This window comes from Procambarus clarkii, chromosome 5 (genome assembly GCF_040958095.1).
Source record: "Procambarus clarkii isolate CNS0578487 chromosome 5, FALCON_Pclarkii_2.0, whole genome shotgun sequence".
Lineage (NCBI taxonomy): Eukaryota > Metazoa > Arthropoda > Malacostraca > Decapoda > Cambaridae > Procambarus > Procambarus clarkii.
Window position 1 is genome coordinate 30,848,776 of NC_091154.1, and position 20,195 is coordinate 30,868,970.

Genomic DNA, 20,195 nt, shown 5'->3' on the forward strand with positions numbered 1-20,195 from the left:
TCCCATCTTACATTTAGTCTATCTTGCTCCTTCAATTTCACAGTTTTATTTGCTTCAGATAATTAAACCAATTTAAACTTCCATTGAATGACTAAGCTATTCCCATACCTAATTCCTCATCTATTTTTTGTCAATATTACATGCCTGGCCGAGGGTTCTCTGGCCTGGCCACGTACTAGACCATTATGTATGTGCTCTTCCCAGAGCACGGTGGAGGTGCAATAGTAAATGTATAGCAGTATAACTATTTTCAGTTTAAATAAAATTATGTATTTCATAACTAAATTATATTTTTTATTAAACATGTAAAAATTAATGCCAATGCCTTATTAACATTTAGTTTTACATAACTAACCACAATCCTAAATGAAAACCAAGAAGCTATGTATGCAATAAAGACATCATTCGTAAAAAACAATGTAGCAAAGAAAAAATTATTAATTTTTTGTTATGGTGATTAGAAGTTGTGTCATCGGTGGAGCTAGGTTCGACTGTTGCTCTGCATTTAACGATATGCAGTGTACGCGTGTGTGGCAGACCTGACCTTATTAGTGGTGCTCTAGTAAGAATGTAGTTTGTATAATAGAGAAGGGGGGGGGGTAGTGTTTCATGGGCCACCAATACTAGTCAACCTACTTGTACTACAATAGCAACATATTTAGCAATTGATTTCTAGATACAGTACTACAGTAATTGTTTCCATGTCATTAAATATCTTTTCCCAATTAGTCTTCATAAAAATTTATATCATTAAATGAGAAGAGTCTCAGTTTGGGTTCCCCAGCATTTTATTTTGATTTGATCACATCAGAATTCTGTATTCTGGACATGCTTTCCATAGTAAAAATAAGGTTCTGTATACAGTCCTAGACCACTTTCTATGTACCATCAAGAAGCAGAGCTAAGGACCTCTGTGAAACTTTGTGAACAGATACATATCTATAACACTGTGTAAAGATATGTATCTGTGTAGCAGTACACACACTGTTGTGTACCTGACTCTTGTGTACCTTTTCCATATCACTGACCTGTTCTTGCCAGAGAATTTATATATAAAATAATCGACACAACTCCTCTTCCTAAAGGAAATCATTGAAAAATTGACAAGCTCTCTGGTAAAAATGTACCTAAAATTAAGTTCCAGATAATATCTGTCATAATTCTACAAATAAAAGGCTTCTGGAAACAGGATAAAAACTACATTAACATTCTAATATTCAATTGCTTAGCAAAACCAGGTAAGACACCCATGGGTATATACAGTAATTATAAAAAGGTATTCAAATACCTTCCAATGATGATGATAGATGATTCTGTGGTGTTGCAATGATAGTTTGACACCGTGACTCTTTTTGAGGCCATTATGGTGTTGTATTGACACTCAAGTTACCCAAGGTCAACTTGGGTTAAATTTGGGACATTACCTGCCCATCTTGAGTCCAGATCACCTTCACTATGTGACCATCAAGTCATCATGGAGACTTTTTGGAGACTGTCTTGTGGATGCATTTAAGATATGTTGGAGCCACGAAAGTTTACCCTGGGGTCGTGTAAGGTTATCTTGGAGTCATGTAGTATGGGTGGAGCCCCTGAGCCCCATAGTGGTAGAAGGACTGAGCTCCCTGCAGGTTCATGGCTCCCTGGGCATGTGCCGAACCTGCGAACATGTGGCCCTGCAAATGGATAAAACAAATTAAGAAAAGTAGACATAAACAAAATACCAATATAAGGGATTTAATATTGTTTTTAACACAGTGGTTAGCACAATTAAAAGATCTGGTTATTAAGAATAAGACAGGATGAGATGCAACCAGATGGTTGTATGAAGGAAATAGTGGTATTGCCTACTCTTATATCTGGATCAAGTGACATTAACATGAGAAAACGAGGCTTGGAGAAGTACAAATGTTAAATTTGAGATATATTTACGGTGTTAGAAGGATGAATAGAGTACAGAATTCAAATGTTGAATTAAAATTGCAATAGTTGGTAAAACTTAAGATGGATGATAGATAGCTAGTAGGGAAGGGCGGGCTGCAATGCTGTGAGGTGCATGACAAGTGGCAAACGTGCCCCAAAAAGTGACAGTAAACAGCAATCATTCACTGCTAGCTTCATGCCTTCATAATGAGTAACTAAAACAAAACATATAGAACACCTGAAAAAGTTCTTGTCCGAATGCTGGTCGCATGAGATTGGCTGCCATGTTTGCCGTCGTATCATCCCTGAAGAAGGCTGCAGAAGAGGTAGATGACGACGAGGACCCCGGAGATGAGTTCGGAGGGGAAAATGAGGGAGCAGAGGAAGACGGTGGTGAGAAGTTGTTCCTTGCTGCCTGGAGGGCCATGGCTGCCTCCATCCTGGCACCCGGGCTGCTAGAGTCACTCATGTACTGACTGCTGCTACTGCTACCTCCCACGCTACTGCTGTTCCCAGCCTGACTGGAGGAGGCGAGGTTCATATTAACATTCATGCCATGTGATACATTGCTTAGTCTTAATCATCATTTTTTTTTTAAATATTACTGTAAGTGTAGATACACTGAGGAATTATTGCAAATTCCCAGCAGCTGTGCAAATACCAAGATCCCTATCTTGTAGGATGGTTAATCATAATTAATACTACAGTAATTCAATGTGTCGGGGCACAGGCAGCCAGAGTGCACAGTATGTATACACACTAAGCTGATACTAAGGTCCCACTCTCCCTCCCCCTAGGATGCAACCCCACAAGCTAACTCCTTGACATCTAGTGACTGCTAGGTGAACAGGTGCATAAGGCTATAGGAAATGCGCCCAACTATTTCTGCCCCGCCCAGGATTTGAACCCGGAATTCTTGACTGTGTGTCAAGAACAAACCCAACTGTACTACCAGGACCCCAAATAAGGTCATATGGTTAGTCTTACAAGATCATTTTAGTTTGATAGATGATGCCAGCAGCAGCTAGTTCATTTTGAACCTAATACTGTACTCTTTTTGAGGGATTACATTAAAGGATTACCGAGGGAACAAAAGTCTTGGACCCCAAGTGGATGTGGTTTGACATTTATTTTACAATTTGTCTGTGTACAGTATATTTATATACCGTATATAAAAATATATATACTTTATACTGTACATTTATACATACATATACTGTACATGCTTTAGGGTTGTATCGAGGAGCCCCCCCCCCCTCCTCGTTCCTCACCAAGGTCGAACTACAGATCCTTCTCAGGATGCAACCCCCACAACAGTTGCCCACCTCCTTGGTACCTATTTACTGTTAGGTTAACAGAGGCATTAGGTGCAAGAAAACGTGTGCAACAATTTCTGTCCCAACCGTGAACTGAAGCCGGGATTCTCCGATTGTGAATCTTAGAATGAAGCGAACTGTACAATGAGACCCTTATTTATAATGATAGCAAGTAACATAACACTGCTTAAACTGTAACTGCTATGCAAGGCAATATGATCTAACATATTGGAGCTAAGTCACTGTGGTAACAAAGTACTGTACAGTAGTTGAAAATTCTCAACTTGGATATTACAGGGTTATTGTATAATCTAAGTGTTTAGGTTAAGTGTTATTGTATAACTTTTGGCTATGCAGCTATTCTTTAATCACATTTTCCTTTATGTACTAGACTCAAACTTTCACCCAGTGCAACCATTTCATATCAACAATACTACCATGTGCAGCAGATTGATGAAGAAACCTGATTTGAAGAGATCAAATCAAAGTTTTTTTTAAAAGGACCTAAGAAACAGAATCCACCAGTCTCTGAAGGTTGCAAAACAAGTGGGAGCAGTACTAGAAGAAAAGCCAACTAAATCTTGAGGATTTCCAAAAGAACCTTTAATATCAAGGAAACAAAAATGTGTTTATTCAGGAACAATGGGTGGAGGGGGAAGACCTTTGACAAGCCACTGGCTTTGTGTTCCTGTCGAGGCTACTACAGATGATGGCTCTTGGGTAAATTCAGTCAAATTCTGGTAGATCCCTGGTGCACCCCCATCTCAACTATTGTACCAAAGCATGGAGGACTCGCATTAAAAAGGGCATATCTGCTCTGGAGAAAGTGACAAAACTGCGTTGAACTAAGTCAACTCTCTTACCAGGAACACATGAGGACCACAGGATTTAACATTGCAAACTAGATATGACAGATCTCATCGAGACTCAAAATACTGAACAAGTTGGAGGATGTTTACCCAGACCAGTGCTACATAACATCAAATGTAACAGAGGCAACAGCTGCAAGCTCAACACACTACAATATAGGACAGAAAACAGATGACAATATAGGACAGAAAACAGATGTCTTTTCACCCAAATGGTTATACTGTATAAACCCATGGAATTACCTACCTGCAAATGGCTAAATGTCAATTACAGTACTGTACTGTACTTCGGTTCAAAATCCAGTTGGAAAAAAAATATCTTTAGGAACAATGAGGTAAGGGACCTTTGACAAGCCATCGGCTTCCTTTCCGTGTTGAAGCCACTAGAGATATAGTGACCCTCTGGTAAATTTAAGATATTTTACCAATAGCAATAATTTTTTTTTTTTTTAGATATATACAAGAGTTGTTACATTCTTGTACAGCCACTAGTACGCGTAGCGTTTCGGGCAGGTCCCTGGAATACGATCCCCGCCGCGAAGAATCGTTTTTACAACCAAGTAACCATTTTATTCTTGAGTTAAACAGAGGCTACAGTTAAGGATTTGCGCCCAGTAAATCCTCCCCGGCCAGGATACGAACCCATGACAAAGCGCTCGCGGAACACCAGGCGAGTGCCTTACCACTACACCACGGAGACTGGTGTAGTGTAGATTTGACCATTTCATACTACTTTCGAAGAATGAGATGTAATGCAGTACTGTAGTTTGTAATCCTGCCATACTTTACATACAGTTTATTACATACTGTACATTATATAAGATCCCCATGGAAGCTGTACTGCCAGAGATCCAAGTCATGGTTGAGCTATCAACATCTGTCATTCTATCGATTTTGTTACTTTACTTCATACAAGCATTTTGTTTTACATTTCATTGTGACAGAAATTGAGTGATAGTTTCAGTTTGTACTGTACTCTCTTTCATTAAATTTATCCAAGAATTCTCATTTAATGGCACTTTTTTGGTTTCTACTACAGTACTGTATTTCATAGTCTAAAGTCTAAGATAATGGTTTCTCATGTCAGGGATAGGGAGCTTGATAGATTCACTGATATCCCCCTTAAGCCATCAAATGATCTTCCCAAGGATGCAACCCAAAACAGTTACCTATTGACAGCTAAGTAAACAGAGGCGGTACGAGGAAGCTCTGTATCAAATACAGTAATTTAAGATTTGAGATTTGAGCTTTTATAGCCAGAGTTGGAAAGAGTAGAATATAAATTTATAGATGTCACTCTGCTGTAATTGGCCAGTTATGCTCGCCCTCCTCGAGGCCCATGGAGATGATGGCCATCAGGTAACCTAGCTGTGATATACATTTACATTACATTCATGTAAAGCCACTATAGCACTCGTAGCGTTTCGGGCAGGTCCCTAGTCCTAATTTTCCTCCTGAATATGACCCCGCCAAATTGTTTAACAACCAGGTATCCATTCACTACTGGGTGAACAGCAGCTACAGTTATTAAGGAGTGCTGCCCTGTCAATCCTCCCCAGCCAGGATACAAACCCAAGCTAAAGCGCTCGCGAAACGCCAGGAGACTGTCTTACCACTGCGCCACGGGAACTGCCTCGTGGAACCTATACCTATATTGGGTACTTTAATACCTATATCAAATAGGTATTCTGTATACAAATAGATAACTTTCATCCATGAGAAGAAGAGTTACTAGAGACTTTGCAGTTGGTGCCAAGAGCACAAGGTGATTTGGTTGTAGAATGGAGACCAGTACAGAGGGAAAACCCCAAGATGAATTCCATTAAGTTTATACCCATTTACCTGAAGAGCTGTGCCTTGGTGGCGTCGAGGCTGGAGAAGTGGACATGGGCGTTGTGGTGGTCCCTGGAGTAGACAGAGGCGACGGAGCTGCTCTTGCCGAAGCTGCAGTCACTCCTGCCAGCCGGCTCACCCATCCCGCCTCCACCACCACCAGATGACCCGACCCTAAGGGGGTAAAAATAGCCTAAACTACTCTATCCCTTTGAGATTTCTTTCTTTCTTATTTCAATAAACATACTTAACTTGAACCCGACCCTGTCAGTCACCAGGACACAACTACATAGTACTTCATGCTGAACATTTGTAAATACACGAACAGTCAATCTCAGTTATTATGATGAGATAAGGAGTGAGCTTTTCTGAAGCTTCCCACTTCAGAAAAGGCGAAAGACTTTAGAGTAAACATTATTCCAAATACAATATCACAGGCACATCACAGTAGAATAACATCCGTAGCACATGCCAAAGTGACCGGTATCCGAATATCCTTCAGTAACTTTGACAAAGGAGCCTTCCAAATGTTATACAGTATGCAACCTTTGTAAGACCTACTGTTGGGAATGTTTTCCCACCTAAAGTATGGAAAAAAAAAAAAAAAAAAAAAAAAAAAAAAAAAAAAAAAAATAATAATAATAATAATAATAATAATAATAATAATAATAATAATAATAATAATAATAATAATAATAATAATAATAATAATAATAATAATAATAATAATATGCTACAAGGCTCGTTTCAGAGGTAAGTGGTCCTGGAGCCAGATTCACGAAAGCACTTACGAACGTGTACATCTTTCCTCAATCTTTGACGGCTTTGGTTACATTTATTAAACAGTTTACAAGCATGAAAACTTCCCATTCATCTGCTGTAATTGTTATAAACAGCCTCCTGGTGTTTTCGAGTTCATTAAATGTTTAATAATATGAAACAAAGCCGCCAAAGATTGAGAAAAGATGTACTGTTCGTAAGTACTTGCGTAAGTGCTTTCGTGAATCTGGCCCCTCTGGCTATTAAGAGGAAATCTCGCCTGACTACACTGAAAACAAAAGGAACAGACAGGCAGACACGATAGACAAAATATTTAATGGGCGAACTGACAGAGAAAGTTCACCCCTATTGGAAACAGGAAGTCTTGTCTTAAGAGTTATTGAGGTCCCTCCAACATCTAGGCCAATTACTGACCTTCCTCAGGATGTAGCCCACAACAGTTGCCTAACTCCGGGGGTACCTATTTACTGCTAGGTGAACATAAAAATCAGGTGAAAAAAAAACTTCCCCAACAGTTGCTATCCTGCCCAGGGATTGAGCCGGGGTCCTTCAGTTGATAACCGAGGACGTAGACCACTGTGCTACAAGAATAATATTAATGGATACTGGGGACAACCGAGTCATATCTGAAGAAATTTATCCCGTTTAAGGGCCGGGCCGCTGGGTCATAAATAAATGGATTGCATTAAAACTGTTTAAAGAAAATTCAGTGCAGATTCATCAATCTATAACCAATGTTCCAACGATGTGTATATATTTCATTCAAAATGATCTACTACCAGAAATTTTAGCCAAATATCCCCAGTTTGCTAACTGTAGGTAGTAACTAAGTGATTGTAACCTATCCACCGCTGCCCACTGGATGGGGGGCGGTGTGCAGGACAAACATATCAATTTTGACACTAGCTCTCCACATATGTCAGTTGCTTAATTTAGAAACTATACTTGTGGTCGATCTCGAACCCATTGTTGATGTGACGATTTATACTGAATTTTGTAACTAGCTCATCAAGATTGTAACTTTGCTTAGCTAAATGAATTGTGGGGTTCAGTCCCTGAGCCCATTATGTGCCTCTGTAACCCTTGCCACTACCGCCCACAAGATGGATATGGGGTGCATAATAAATGAACTAAACTAATATAATGGAAAAAAATACTGAAAATAATTATTATAGGTCGAAAGGCAGAGCTTATGGACAAACGCTGGCCCAGCAAGCACTTGCCGATGGGCCTAGGTATGCTTGTGCATCTAGAATGTGACCCTAGGGCCCAAATTCCAGATGAGCGCACATGCGTGCACGCATGCACACATGAAGGTGTGTGTGTATCTGGCACACACACACACACACGCGCACGCACGCACGCACGCACGCACGCACACACACACACACACACACACACACACACACACACACACACACACACACACACACACACACACACACACACACAGCTTCCTGCATTATGCCTATAAGGCCTAAAACCAACCAAATAACCAAGACACCAACCTATTCTTCAATACGATGATACATACCAATGCAAATACTGTTTTTAGATCCTCGGGCAGATGACATAAGAAAAACTCTAAGACAAATTCTTACCTTATGTTGTGTTGGTGCTGGGGAGTCTTGGGCGGCGTGGGCGGGGCAGCGTGGGCGTGGGAGGGTGGGAGAGCCATGCTCATCCCCACGCCAGGACAGTACCCTCCACCCCCTCCCATCAGTCCTCTGGCAAGGTTTTAGTTTAGTTAATTTATTATGCACCTCATACCCATCTTGTGGGCGGTAGAGGAAAGGGTTTCAGAGGCACATCTGTAACCCTTTCCACTACCGCCCACAAGATGGGTATGGGGTGCAGGGGATAATATAACTTTAATTTCAAAGACGTGCATAAAACCGTGACATGATTTCCAGAGCTACGATGAATTTGACAAGTGCCATGACGAATATTTACATCCACTGTCCTGCTATTTCCAGGCTAATGCTAAATGTTTAGTTCCCCCGTTTTCTTTTAACCGCTAAACAAACATGGCCACGCGGAAGTTAAAAGTAGCAAGAAAAGGCAGTAAAGTTAAAATTTAAACTCGACAGTCACAAGAATGGCAGTAGGCAGGGAGGAAAGTAGGCAGGCCTTAAGGAGGGACTTAAGGAGAGCCTCTATGTTTCTAAAGCACAATTTTAGACGAGCGCGAACATGCACGAACACAGACTTTGTACACTACCTATGTTAGACTAGTACTGAGCACGTAGCCCCCACTGGAATTTCCTCGAATAAAGCACAAACTAACACTAAGGCCCTGGAGTTTGCCACAAGACTGCCCTTAAAGTTAAGAGGAGTTAACTACGAGAAAAGACCTGGGCCTTACCATGCTGGAAAATAAAAGGGAAAGAGGCAAGATGATTACAACACAAGGGGCCAGATTAACGAAGCAGTTACGCAAGCACTTACGAACCTATACAACTTTTCTCAATCTTTGGTGGCTTTGTTTACAATAATTAAACAGTTAATGAGCTCCGAAGCACCAGGAGGCTGTTTATAACAATAACAACAGTTGACTGGGAAGTTTTTCATGTTTGTAAACTGTTTAATAAATGTAACCAAAGCCTTCAAACATTGAGGAAAGATGTACACGTTCGTAAGTACTTGTGTAACTGCTTCGTGAATCTGGCCCAAGATTCTTAAGAAGCAATGACAAAGTGGACAAAATCAAAAAGGTTAACAAAGAGGAGGTAAGGCCGCGAGGGGCCTCTGTGACAGACTCACCCCTGGACGCGGTAGGGTAGAGGCGGCGCCCCTGGGTCCGTGTCCATGAGGCTTGAGAGGCTCTTGGGAGGCTTGCGGCGACGTGGCTGGTACTGTGGTAGAAATAAGGTGGTTAACCCGACGGCTGAGGCTTGCTTTTTTTTTGAGATATACACAAGAGTTGTTACATTCTTGTACAACCACTAGTACGCGTAGCGATTCGGGCAAGTTCTTAATCCTATGGTCCCTGGAATACGACCCCCACGAAGAATAGTTTTTACAATCAAGTACCCATTTTACTGTTGGGTTAAACAGAGGCTACAGTTAAGGATTTGCGCCCAGTAAATCCTCCCCGGCCAGGATACGAACTCAGGACAAAGCTCTCGCGGAACGCCAGGTGAGTGTCTTACCATTACACCACGGAGACTAACTATGTTTGCTTTCCCGTTAAAGAGGACAGGAAGTCTACTGAATTTATTGAGGTTCCTCTCCTAGGCCACCGACAGTACCTTGCCCAGGATGCAGTCCACAACAGTAACTCCTGGGTGCCTTTATACTTGGCACTACACAGGGCACTGGCGAGTCACTCCTATATCTGTACCACAAACTTCTCCAGTGACATACGGGCTCACCATAGCCCGTGCTACTGGAACTTATTGTTCTGAGTAGCGAATCTTAAACAACATCTCCAGTGACTACACTTCTGGTTCATGTATTATACTCGTCATACTCCTCCTGTGAGTGGTGGTGGTGGAAAAGGTTACAGGAGGCATGTAATGGGCTCGGTAACTCTACCCCAAAATTATATTTACGTTTGTGATGTTACAGCTTATATATTTTCCTCAGATCTGTAAATAAAGTTTCAATAGTGATGATATAAATGAATTACTGTAGCTAACGTTACGGTACATGGTCATAAGAACAGTATGGAAGATACTGGCAGGCAATACGCACACTTGAGTTACTTGACAAAGGTTTTAGGCACCATGTCATCCCGAATAAATTACACTTAACATCTCGTGTACAGTGGCGTTAAGAGTCGTCTACGAATTCTGATTTTTGTACATTCATATACATCATGACGTAATGCATATGAACAATTACACAAAGTGTACATTTGGTCAGATCTACTTGGACCAGGATGAGATGCAAGCTCCAAAAGGTCCGTGGCCAAGCCTGAGCCTAGTAATGTATGATCTAGCTTTACCGGACACTCCATATGTGCAAGGCTTCAGCTGCATGATACATGATTAACATGATTAACATGATTAAAGCTTCGTTATATTTAGTAACTTTTCACGCCACGCTTACCGAGCGCCTCTCTTACCCAAAGAGCATACATGAGATATTTTGTAAATTATGCCAAGTGGCATAATTATGCCTAAGCACCTCTTTAAAAGGCCAGGACTGAGTCAGGGTAGAGAGGAGGATCCAAAGAAAATATTAATTACTTTATTCAAAGTGTAAAACTTTGTGTTTTTAGTACAGATATTGGAGTACTTGGTCACTTTACCTTACATGGGCGGTGAGAAAATTTGTAAACATACTTTTGAGGTTTAGGAAAGACTTGCCTTATAATCAGGATGATCTTTCTTGTGCTGAGACCGTAGACGTTCTGCTTCCTCAATGAAGGGCAACTTCTCTTCGTCACTCAAGACTCTGTGAGAAGGTCAAGGTAAGGTCAAGGTAGGTTGTGCCCTACGGAGAATCTTGAAGGAAGCAAATCTAAGTAATTAAAGAAGGAAAATGAGGTTTATGGTGGCATGGACACTGATATAAAGCGACTGGGACACCATTAAGGCTGGGAGAATTTGGAGGAGGAAACTATCAGGAGACAGCGCCAAGCCGTTATGACCATAGCACTTGAATGGGATCAGGGTAAGCATTTGGGATGGGACGGGGGAAAGGAATGGTGTCCAACCACTTGGACGGTCGGGGATTGAACGCCGACCTGCATGAAGCGAGGCTGTCGCTCCACCTCCATTTGATTTGGAGGAACAAAAGACGACAATGTCAGCTGGATTCTGCACATGGCATCTGACAGATAAGGTACGTGATTCCTTCAGGGACTCGCGTATAATGAGAGGTCCCAAGTGTTATTTTGATGAACGGTGTTGAACACGAAGGCACCAGGAATACTAAATATAAACATATGTGATCATTTTAACGGACGAGTCAACGTTTCAACTACAGCTACAAACTCGTGCTCGTCACCGTCGTCCGTCCATGGCGCCAGTTATATCCATACCCCATCACTCGCCACTATCACTATAGATTACTTCCCTCTCTCACAGTCACCCAGCCTTCCTGTCCCCTACTACCCTCTCCTCTCATCCATCCATTCCCACAAAAGAGCACAAGTGCCGCTTTTCTCAAAATGACGGACAAAATCACCTCGCCACTTCATACGACGTACAGTACATTAGATCACTTACAGTATACTAATGGCTGACAACCACCACCACCACCACCATGACCTACCTCCAGACCTTGCCAAGGGTCTTAGAGAGCTCAGCGTTGTGCAGCTGCGGGTACTGATCAGCGAGCTTGCGGCGGGCTGCCTGCGCCCACACCATGAAGGCGTTCATGGGCCGCTTGATGTGGGCCCGGTGCTTCAGAGACGACTTCTGCGTCATGGGCAGCAGCGTCCAGTCATAGCCTGAGGAAATGCCAGTCATAGCAAGAAATACACACACTCAGAACACACAGTTGATAGACAGTTGAGAGGTGGGACCAAAGAGCCAAAGCTCAACCCCTGCAAGCACAATTAGGCGAATACACATAGTATAACACATCGACAATCTTGGGTATTTTCGCTAAATGTATTTAAGCGTTGAGCGGAATTCTTCCGAACCTCTCTTGATGGTACTATTCATCCCTATGACCTCGATAGGTTAATAAGTTTCCCCCTCATAATATTTAGGTGCGAGATAGTCCAGTTCCCCCAGAGTTGAAGGCTCGTGTGGGGGTGATGATGGACGTGTCAACAATTGATTGTTTTTGATTGTTGCCGCCGGAGGCGGCTAGTTTATTGTGCACCCCATACCCATCCTGTGAGCGGTAGCGCAAAAAGCATTACAGGGCACAAAAGGTCTTTATCAGACCTCATCTTAGATTATTACATAAACAACTTCATCTATCCTTCACACCTTATAGTTACAATGTCAGCTAGTTACAGAGAAAGTGCTATTTCAAGAGCTATACATTTACAGTAAGTCATTATACATTAATGGTAGGTCTTATCGCTAATACATAATAGTCTGACCAATGGAGATAGTCATAGGGTAGCTTCTGTTTATTATTAGTCTTCACAATGACGTGTCAACAGTCAAGCCTCAACCCGGGGGGAATGTGTACCAATCAGATTGACCCGGGCCACGCCGTTTGTGCTAATGATCACAATATTAATATATTGCAGCCCCCATGACTTTACTTTATGGACTTAATAAAGTTGTTGAGGCAGGCAGGATAACTGTACACAAAACCACGAGCAACAAATATTTATATGATATTCCAAGAGCCCGACTCTCCCAGAGCAGAATTATCATGCATATAAAGGGTTCTGAATTGGGAAATGACCTCGCAAATCAAATAAAATGCTACACATTTTAATTGATTTGAAAGAGAAACAAAGAAGCAGCTCATTAACATCATGTAGGCGTTACCATTATATCTGTCTAGCCAGAGCAGCTGAAATCTAATTTCTCCATCTTAATTCAGATAATTTGTGTTTGCTGTTATTGTGAATATTAAACCCTGTAAATATACTGTTGTTAGTTACCACTAAATTTATAAAGAAAAAATAAGTATACCTTTTAGCATTAAGCATCCATTTAGAAAACTGTGCATCATTTGTAAAATTTCTTTAATTATTTAGAAATTAATTATTTTCCATTTAGAAAACTGTGCATCATTTGTAAAATTTCTTTAATTATTTAGAAATTAATTATTTTCCATTTAGAAAACTGTGCGTCATTTGTAAAATTTCTTTAATTATTTAGAAATTAATTATTTTCCATTTAGAAAACTGTGCGTCATTTGTAAAATTTCTTTAATTATAAATATATACATGTTTTATATTATATATACAATTACACACAGATGCATACACACTGTGTATGGTGTTACCCAACACCGTATTGCCTCCAAAAAATATCAAACTTAATATACTCATTATGTTATGCGTAAAGCACCGGGCGTAATTACTAGCGTTATAAAATAAACACTTTGCATCTACTAACTAACCTCTTATGTGATCCTCTATTTTTTAGTATTACTGTGGGGTGTAAATCCCTGCATAAGAGCTAACTAAGCATCTTAGGAGCAGGGACCGCCTTAGAAGCACTCCTCTGGCTTGACTCTAGCATACAAGAGGTTATTGTTATACACACGAAATTACCTCGTTAGTTGACCAGACCACACACTAGAAGCTAAAGGGACGACGACGTTTCGGTCCGTCCTGGACCATTCTCAAGTCGATTGTGAGAATGGTCCATGACGGACCGAAACGTCGTTGTCCCTTCACCTTCTAGTGTGTGGTCTGGTCAACATACCTGGTTGATGGGGTTCTGGGAGTTCTTTTACTCCCCAAGCCCGGCCCGAGGCCAGACTTGACTTGTGAGAGTTTGGTCCACCAAGCTGTTGCTCGGAGTGGCCCGCAGGCCCACATATCCACCACAGCCAACATACTTCAGCCACATTCATTAGAATAACTTCAGCGAGTGATGAATGCAGCTGGGAGTGCAGGATGAGGCCAGTGAAGAGACGAGGCCCGTAGCTGCAGCATTTAGATAACACACTGCCTTCACATGTCAAACGCCTCTTATTTCTACCACCAAATGCAAGGAAAATGACTTAATTCGAGAGTTTAAAACAAATTAAGTCATAGGTTTAGGTGGTCAATGTTAGATTAGCCAGGTTGTGCTGGTGGTGTGAGCAGCGATAACATTGTTCAGCTTATCAAGTGATCATTTAATGAACACTGCATGTACAAATCGAAAAGGTTTGAAGTCATGTTCCCTTATGAATTATATTCATGATATAATGAATATTATTCAAATCTATTCTGAATGTACGTCACACTCATGAAATAGGACTGAGGGTACGATCATCTACACGTAAAACATTGCTGAATGTGTTCTTTTTGTACCCGTCAAGTAAAATAAGGCTGAATGTCAACGTAGACTTTCTTCACAACTCTCCAGTGATGAGGACTTGTATTACCACTGCTACCTTATTCAATCTTGTGTTGTTGATATCCTCAAAATGCATCCGGAGTCTGCCAGTGCAGACTGCCCATCACATGCCTCTGTATGACTAACCATCCTGTGTGATGGGGATTTTTTAGCATCACCTAGTTAGCTTTTTTGACACACTGTACTCCACTACATATAGTCTAGGGTAGCTGCACTAATGCAGATGTACCTAATGTGTTAATAAAAAAAAAATCCAGGTGCAAACTCTGAGCAGGAACTGCGACATGATCTCTCACACTACATCACCGAATACTCAGTTATTAGACCATTCAGACCCGTTGGCATGAGGTACCTGGAGCTTTGCAATTACTTTATTCACTCTCGTGTTCATGAGGAAATCCTCACATATTGGACCCAAAATGTGCCAGTGCAGGCTACTGATCCCTTGGCCCATTATGACCAAACCATCCCTCGAGATGTGACACTAAAACAACCCCCGGAGCTATAGCTCTTGACACTGTGTAACCCCCACCCATCCCTTCATACAGTCTAGGTCAGGTCACCTGCAGAAAGTCAGATGAATTACTAAAAAATCTCCCTATTTTCACCAGTAATTGGTGGTAACACACCAGTTCACCCCTTGTATGATAAATGGTCGAGTGCAAACGTCAACCATCTCATCACACTGAACATACAATGTAAATGTAATCTGTCATTGATGACCCTATTTACCCGAACTCCACCATCCAAGTATCACACACTTTTCCCCGGGAATTGGTTTCCATTGTGTTCTTGTACACGGCAGCCACACTTTAAACCGCTGCCTCCTCTATATTAAAACTTTAGGTCTCGCGAGAATGATGTCGACACCGATGGCTCAGTCCTATCGTCAATAAGACCAATTGCAGCAGCTTATATGTGTATAGAAATTATACTTGCACACAGACTGTCAGTGTCAGGTTAAATCAATTACTGAACTCTCCAGAAACTGAGCTAGCTCCACTACTACTACTACTAAACTCTTTAAAAGGCCTAAAAGCACTAATGTAAAAAGCCATACTTTGTTTAGATCTGATATCTATATAAAAGGGCAGCATAAAACGTCCACCACCACCACAGAGTACGACACAGTGGGTGCCAGGATCAGCCTGGGTGACAGTTACCTGTGGTAGGTGACTACGGGTGATGGGTGACCCATTACTGAGCACTCCTGTTGTAAACTCTGAGCAGTAACTGGGGGTCATGATCTCCCACTACACTACTGAATGTCCAATCATTACACCCTTCAAGACCTGCGGTATGAGGTACCTGCAGCTTTGCAATGATTTTTGTTTTCACTTTTGTGTACTTGATGATGTCCTCATAATGCACTCAGAGCTGGTCAGTGCAGGCTGCTGGCCACATGGCCCTGTGTGACTGACTGTCTTGTGTAATCTTTCAATTGGTAGAGGGGAAGCTGTATATTGTAACTAGACAAGTTAACATAAGAAAAAGGACTCTTAATCCATTCCTAGCCTGATATTAATAATTAACTTGATGACATACATCTGGGCAACTGACCTTCCTGCGAGATGGCAGCAGCTTAGTAGCCCCTTCATAATTTTGGCTAGCCGAATTAATTAACTTTAATACATAAATTGACAAATTATATATATGAGTATGTTGACCAGACCACACACTAGAAGTTGAAGTGTGGACCATTCTCATCGACTTGAGAATGGTCCAGGACGGACCGAAACGTCGTCGTCCCTTCAACTTCTAGTGTGTGGTCTGGTCAACATACTTCAGCCACGTTATTGTGACTCATCGCCTGCATATATGAGTATGAATCTGATTCATTATGATCACCCCCCCCCCCCTCTGCATGAGGGTTATGACGTCACCCTCCAGATACAGGTAATCAATGTCTTGCGTAAAGTGATCAATGCTTCAGGTCGTTAATCTTGTATCGTATGGTAAATTACCTACGATATTATTTAGGCTGTATTTTATAGCACGAAAGCTAAACATTCTCCTGACCTAACTTTGGTCTGCTTGGTTCAACAGGTTTTCCTTGCCCTGACGCCCTCAAGAGGTTTGGCCAACTCAAACGAGTCAATACAATTAAGTGACAAGATAATAGAGCTTTCTAGACAAGGTTTGAAAAACTAGTACATTTATTTACTAGAATACTTACAATTTGAATTTTTCCTCTACTTGAGAGGCTTAAGAATATGAAGAAATTAAAAATGCTGAACTTCTCAGTTAAAGCATTATAAAATAAGTCAAATTCCAAACATTTAGAAGAGAAGATAATATTGGCCATATATAGTGAGCATAGCTGAGGACTAAACTTTTCCCCCCCCTCCCACACGCCAGGCTGGGGTCTTATATGTTTGGTGATGATGCTGTGTGCCGGGACGCACAGGTCGCCCACCAACCTTCCTCAGAGTGGCTCATAAACCCTCTCTACCTGTAAATGCGGACAAGTGTGTTTATTTAATAAGAGATATAGATAGATAGATGTTAGTGTCAGGCCGTCCTGGGCGGCGCAGAGGTTGGTGGGGTTGCCACCCCCACGCCCCTCCGGACCCCCGCGAGGTGTTTAGTGGGTGCGGGCGTGTTTGGGCGCCCAGGCCAGGTTTGTTTGGCCTCTGATGGTGCTGGTGCTGCTGCTGCCCTAGTGTGGTCCAACCCGCCCACCCACGAACACCTACGGTTTCCCTCATCCCCTTGTGGCGATACCTCCTCTTCCTACTCTCCATTCTTCTGCTTCTCAATTCCTGCAAATTCCTCCTCTCCCGCCCAATTCCCCATCCATGCGAATTATTCCTCCCTCCCCCTCAAATTCCTCTTCTTCCGCCGCCGCCCCCCCTACAAATTCCTCCTCCGCTACCACCCCACCCCCTATCCAAATTCCTCAGCCTCTCCCCAATTCCTGCTCACCCCTATTTCTTCCTCCGGCCACACCTTCAGTGCCTATTACCAGGTTGCATATTCCTTCTTGAAATGCTTCCTTTCAAGTCTGAATTGTTTGGAGGGCTAGCATGTTTGGTCACTACCCTACCTGCCCAGGGCGCCCACCCAGGCCCTGCAGGGCTGCTTCACGTGTTCCACCCCTCGGTGTCTGCCACTATACTTGCTCTCTCGGTACAGTTGCTTCACCTGCTTGTTGCCCTTTGACGTCTAGCTCCAACTGCTTGCTTGTCTGCCTGTGCTTTGTTTGTTTGGGGTGAAAAGCCGTATACTCTCGTATTCCTGTCCCCCCTCACATTACCCAACGCTCCATCACATCCTAAATCCGCAAACCCACCCACACACATACACATTCACACACACATACATACATACATACACACACCATCCGCCTCCTCCAAACACCACCGCCGCCCACACGCCCACACACACACAGTAAACTGGCAAATATTACGTCGTCGTTTAGAAACTTAAATCAGGGCTTCTTCAAGGCAGTCTACACAGCATTATCTTGAGGTTATCTTGAGATGATTTCGGGGCTTTAGTGTCCCCGCGGCCCGGTCCTCGACCAGGCCTCCACCCCCAGGAAGCAGCCCGTGACCGCTGACTAACACCCAGGTACCTATTTTACTGCTAGGTAACAGGGGCATAGGATGAAAGAAACTCTGCCCATTGCTTCTCGCCGGCGCCCGGGATCGAACCCGGGACCACAGGATCACAAGTCCAGTGTGCTGTCCGCTCGGCCGACCGGCTCCCTTGTTAGACCAATATTATGCAGCACCGGCCTGCAATTCGCACCTTATGCAGAATAAAACAGAAATTCACAAAGTACAAAGGTTTGCAACAGGATCAGTGCCAGAGCAATGAGGGCTGAAGTATGAGAATGGGTTCAGGGAACTGGACTACACAAACCATGGGAGGAGAGGAGAGAAAAAAAACAGGAGGGAACATGACCGTATCATACAAGATACTGAGAGATATTGACTAGATGGACAAAGAAAGCCTCTTTGAAATTAAATAGAGCAGGACGAGGAGAGAAAAAAAACAGGAGGAGACATGACCGTATCATACAAGATACTGAGAGATATTGACTAGATGGACAAAGAAAGCCTCTTTGATATTAAATAAAGCAGGACGAGAGGGGACATAATTGGAAGGTGGAAGTACAAACGAGTCTAATAAATATAAGGAAAGTTTTCGTATCCTGTGCGGGTGGTCCGTAGTAGAACACACTGGAAGAAGAAGTGGTGGAAGCCACCTCCATACACGACTTCAAGGCCAGACTCGACGAAGAATTCGAACGCCAGAAGAGTTACAATATAACACAACAGTTATAACAATGCTGGGAGGAGCATGAAGAGCCACACCACACTTCCCCGTTGTCACTACTAGTCTACACAAGTACACCCTCTCCTACCCCACACACACACACACACACACACACACACACACACACACACACACACACACACACACACACACACACACACACACACACACACACACACACACACACACACACACACGCACGCACACACACACACACACACACACACACACACACACACACACACACACACACACACACACACACACACACACACACACACACACACACACAGTTATCTGGTATCCAGGTTTACGGACGATGAAAACTGAATGAGAAACAAAGACAACAGAGCATCTAATGGGAGTTTAAGATGCGCTCCAGCGGGGGTCAGACAGATGGTTAGTTGCATTCTGGCCAATGTAATGGAGATCGGCGCGGAGCGGGAGGAGAAGACAGTGCTAGTGTGTGATAGAAGGGCGACACTTGCCAGAAACAGTGAGAGACAATGATCTGGGAGTCTGTATAACTCCGGACTCCCGCGGCCCACCAACACATTAACACAATACTCACTATAACACTCAATAACACTATAATACTCATTAACACTCAATACATCATACGCAAAATGGGATGAGAGGCGACCTTCAAGGAAACCTAAGACACTAAGGCTTTCAAAACACTATATACAACCTTCGTAAGACCAACCCTCAAGTATGCAGCTTTGGCAAGGAGTCCCTACTCAAACAAAAACTATAAAAAAATAAAGAGATACGCGACATATTATAGTACGCCACGTAATATTTTTAAGTCAATTTAAGGTCCTCTTTTTCCAATATTGTAAGCATGGGAGGAGAGGAAGGAGCATAAGCACAGAATGGGGAAATATGTAGGGTACAGGAGGGAGGAGGAGGAGGGGTTACGAATGGTGTAGGTATACGAATGGTGTAGATATACGAATGGTACGAATGGTGTAGATATACGAATGGTGCGAATGGTGTAGATATACAAATGGTACGAATGGCGAAGGTATACGAATGGTGCGAATGGTGTAGATATACGAATGGTGTAGATATACGAATGGTGCGAATGGTGTAAATATATGAATGGTGCAGATATACGAATGGTGTAGGTATACGAATGGTGCGAATGGTGTAGGTATACGAATGGTGCGAATGGTGTAGGGTAAAGTGTAACATGGGGGTAAATATAACACCGGGAGGATGCTGTAATTTCTGTATAGAAGCTTCGGCAATAA

The 20,195-nt window shown here is 42.5% G+C and overlaps 1 protein-coding gene across 3 annotated transcripts in view; it reads right to left on the reverse strand.

Annotated features, from left to right (window-relative positions):
* Window positions 1–265: 265 nt before the first annotated feature.
* The window catches only part of LOC123762138 (transcription factor Sox-8), a 102,438-nt gene continuing 82,508 nt past the window's right edge, over window positions 266–20,195 (reverse strand). For all 3 annotated transcript variants that reach the window (XM_069300532.1, XM_069300525.1, XM_069300539.1), the window contains 7 exons: window positions 11,942–12,119; window positions 11,032–11,119; window positions 9,482–9,573; window positions 8,320–8,445; window positions 5,948–6,112; window positions 2,159–2,441; window positions 266–1,673 (listed from right to left, as the gene is read on the reverse strand). In XM_069300532.1, the coding sequence (XP_069156633.1) occupies window positions 1,557–1,673; window positions 2,159–2,441; window positions 5,948–6,112; window positions 8,320–8,445; window positions 9,482–9,573; window positions 11,032–11,119; window positions 11,942–12,119 (1,049 nt within the window). In that variant the 3' untranslated portion in view covers window positions 266–1,556. The remainder of the gene's footprint in view (window positions 1,674–2,158; window positions 2,442–5,947; window positions 6,113–8,319; window positions 8,446–9,481; window positions 9,574–11,031; window positions 11,120–11,941; window positions 12,120–20,195) is intronic.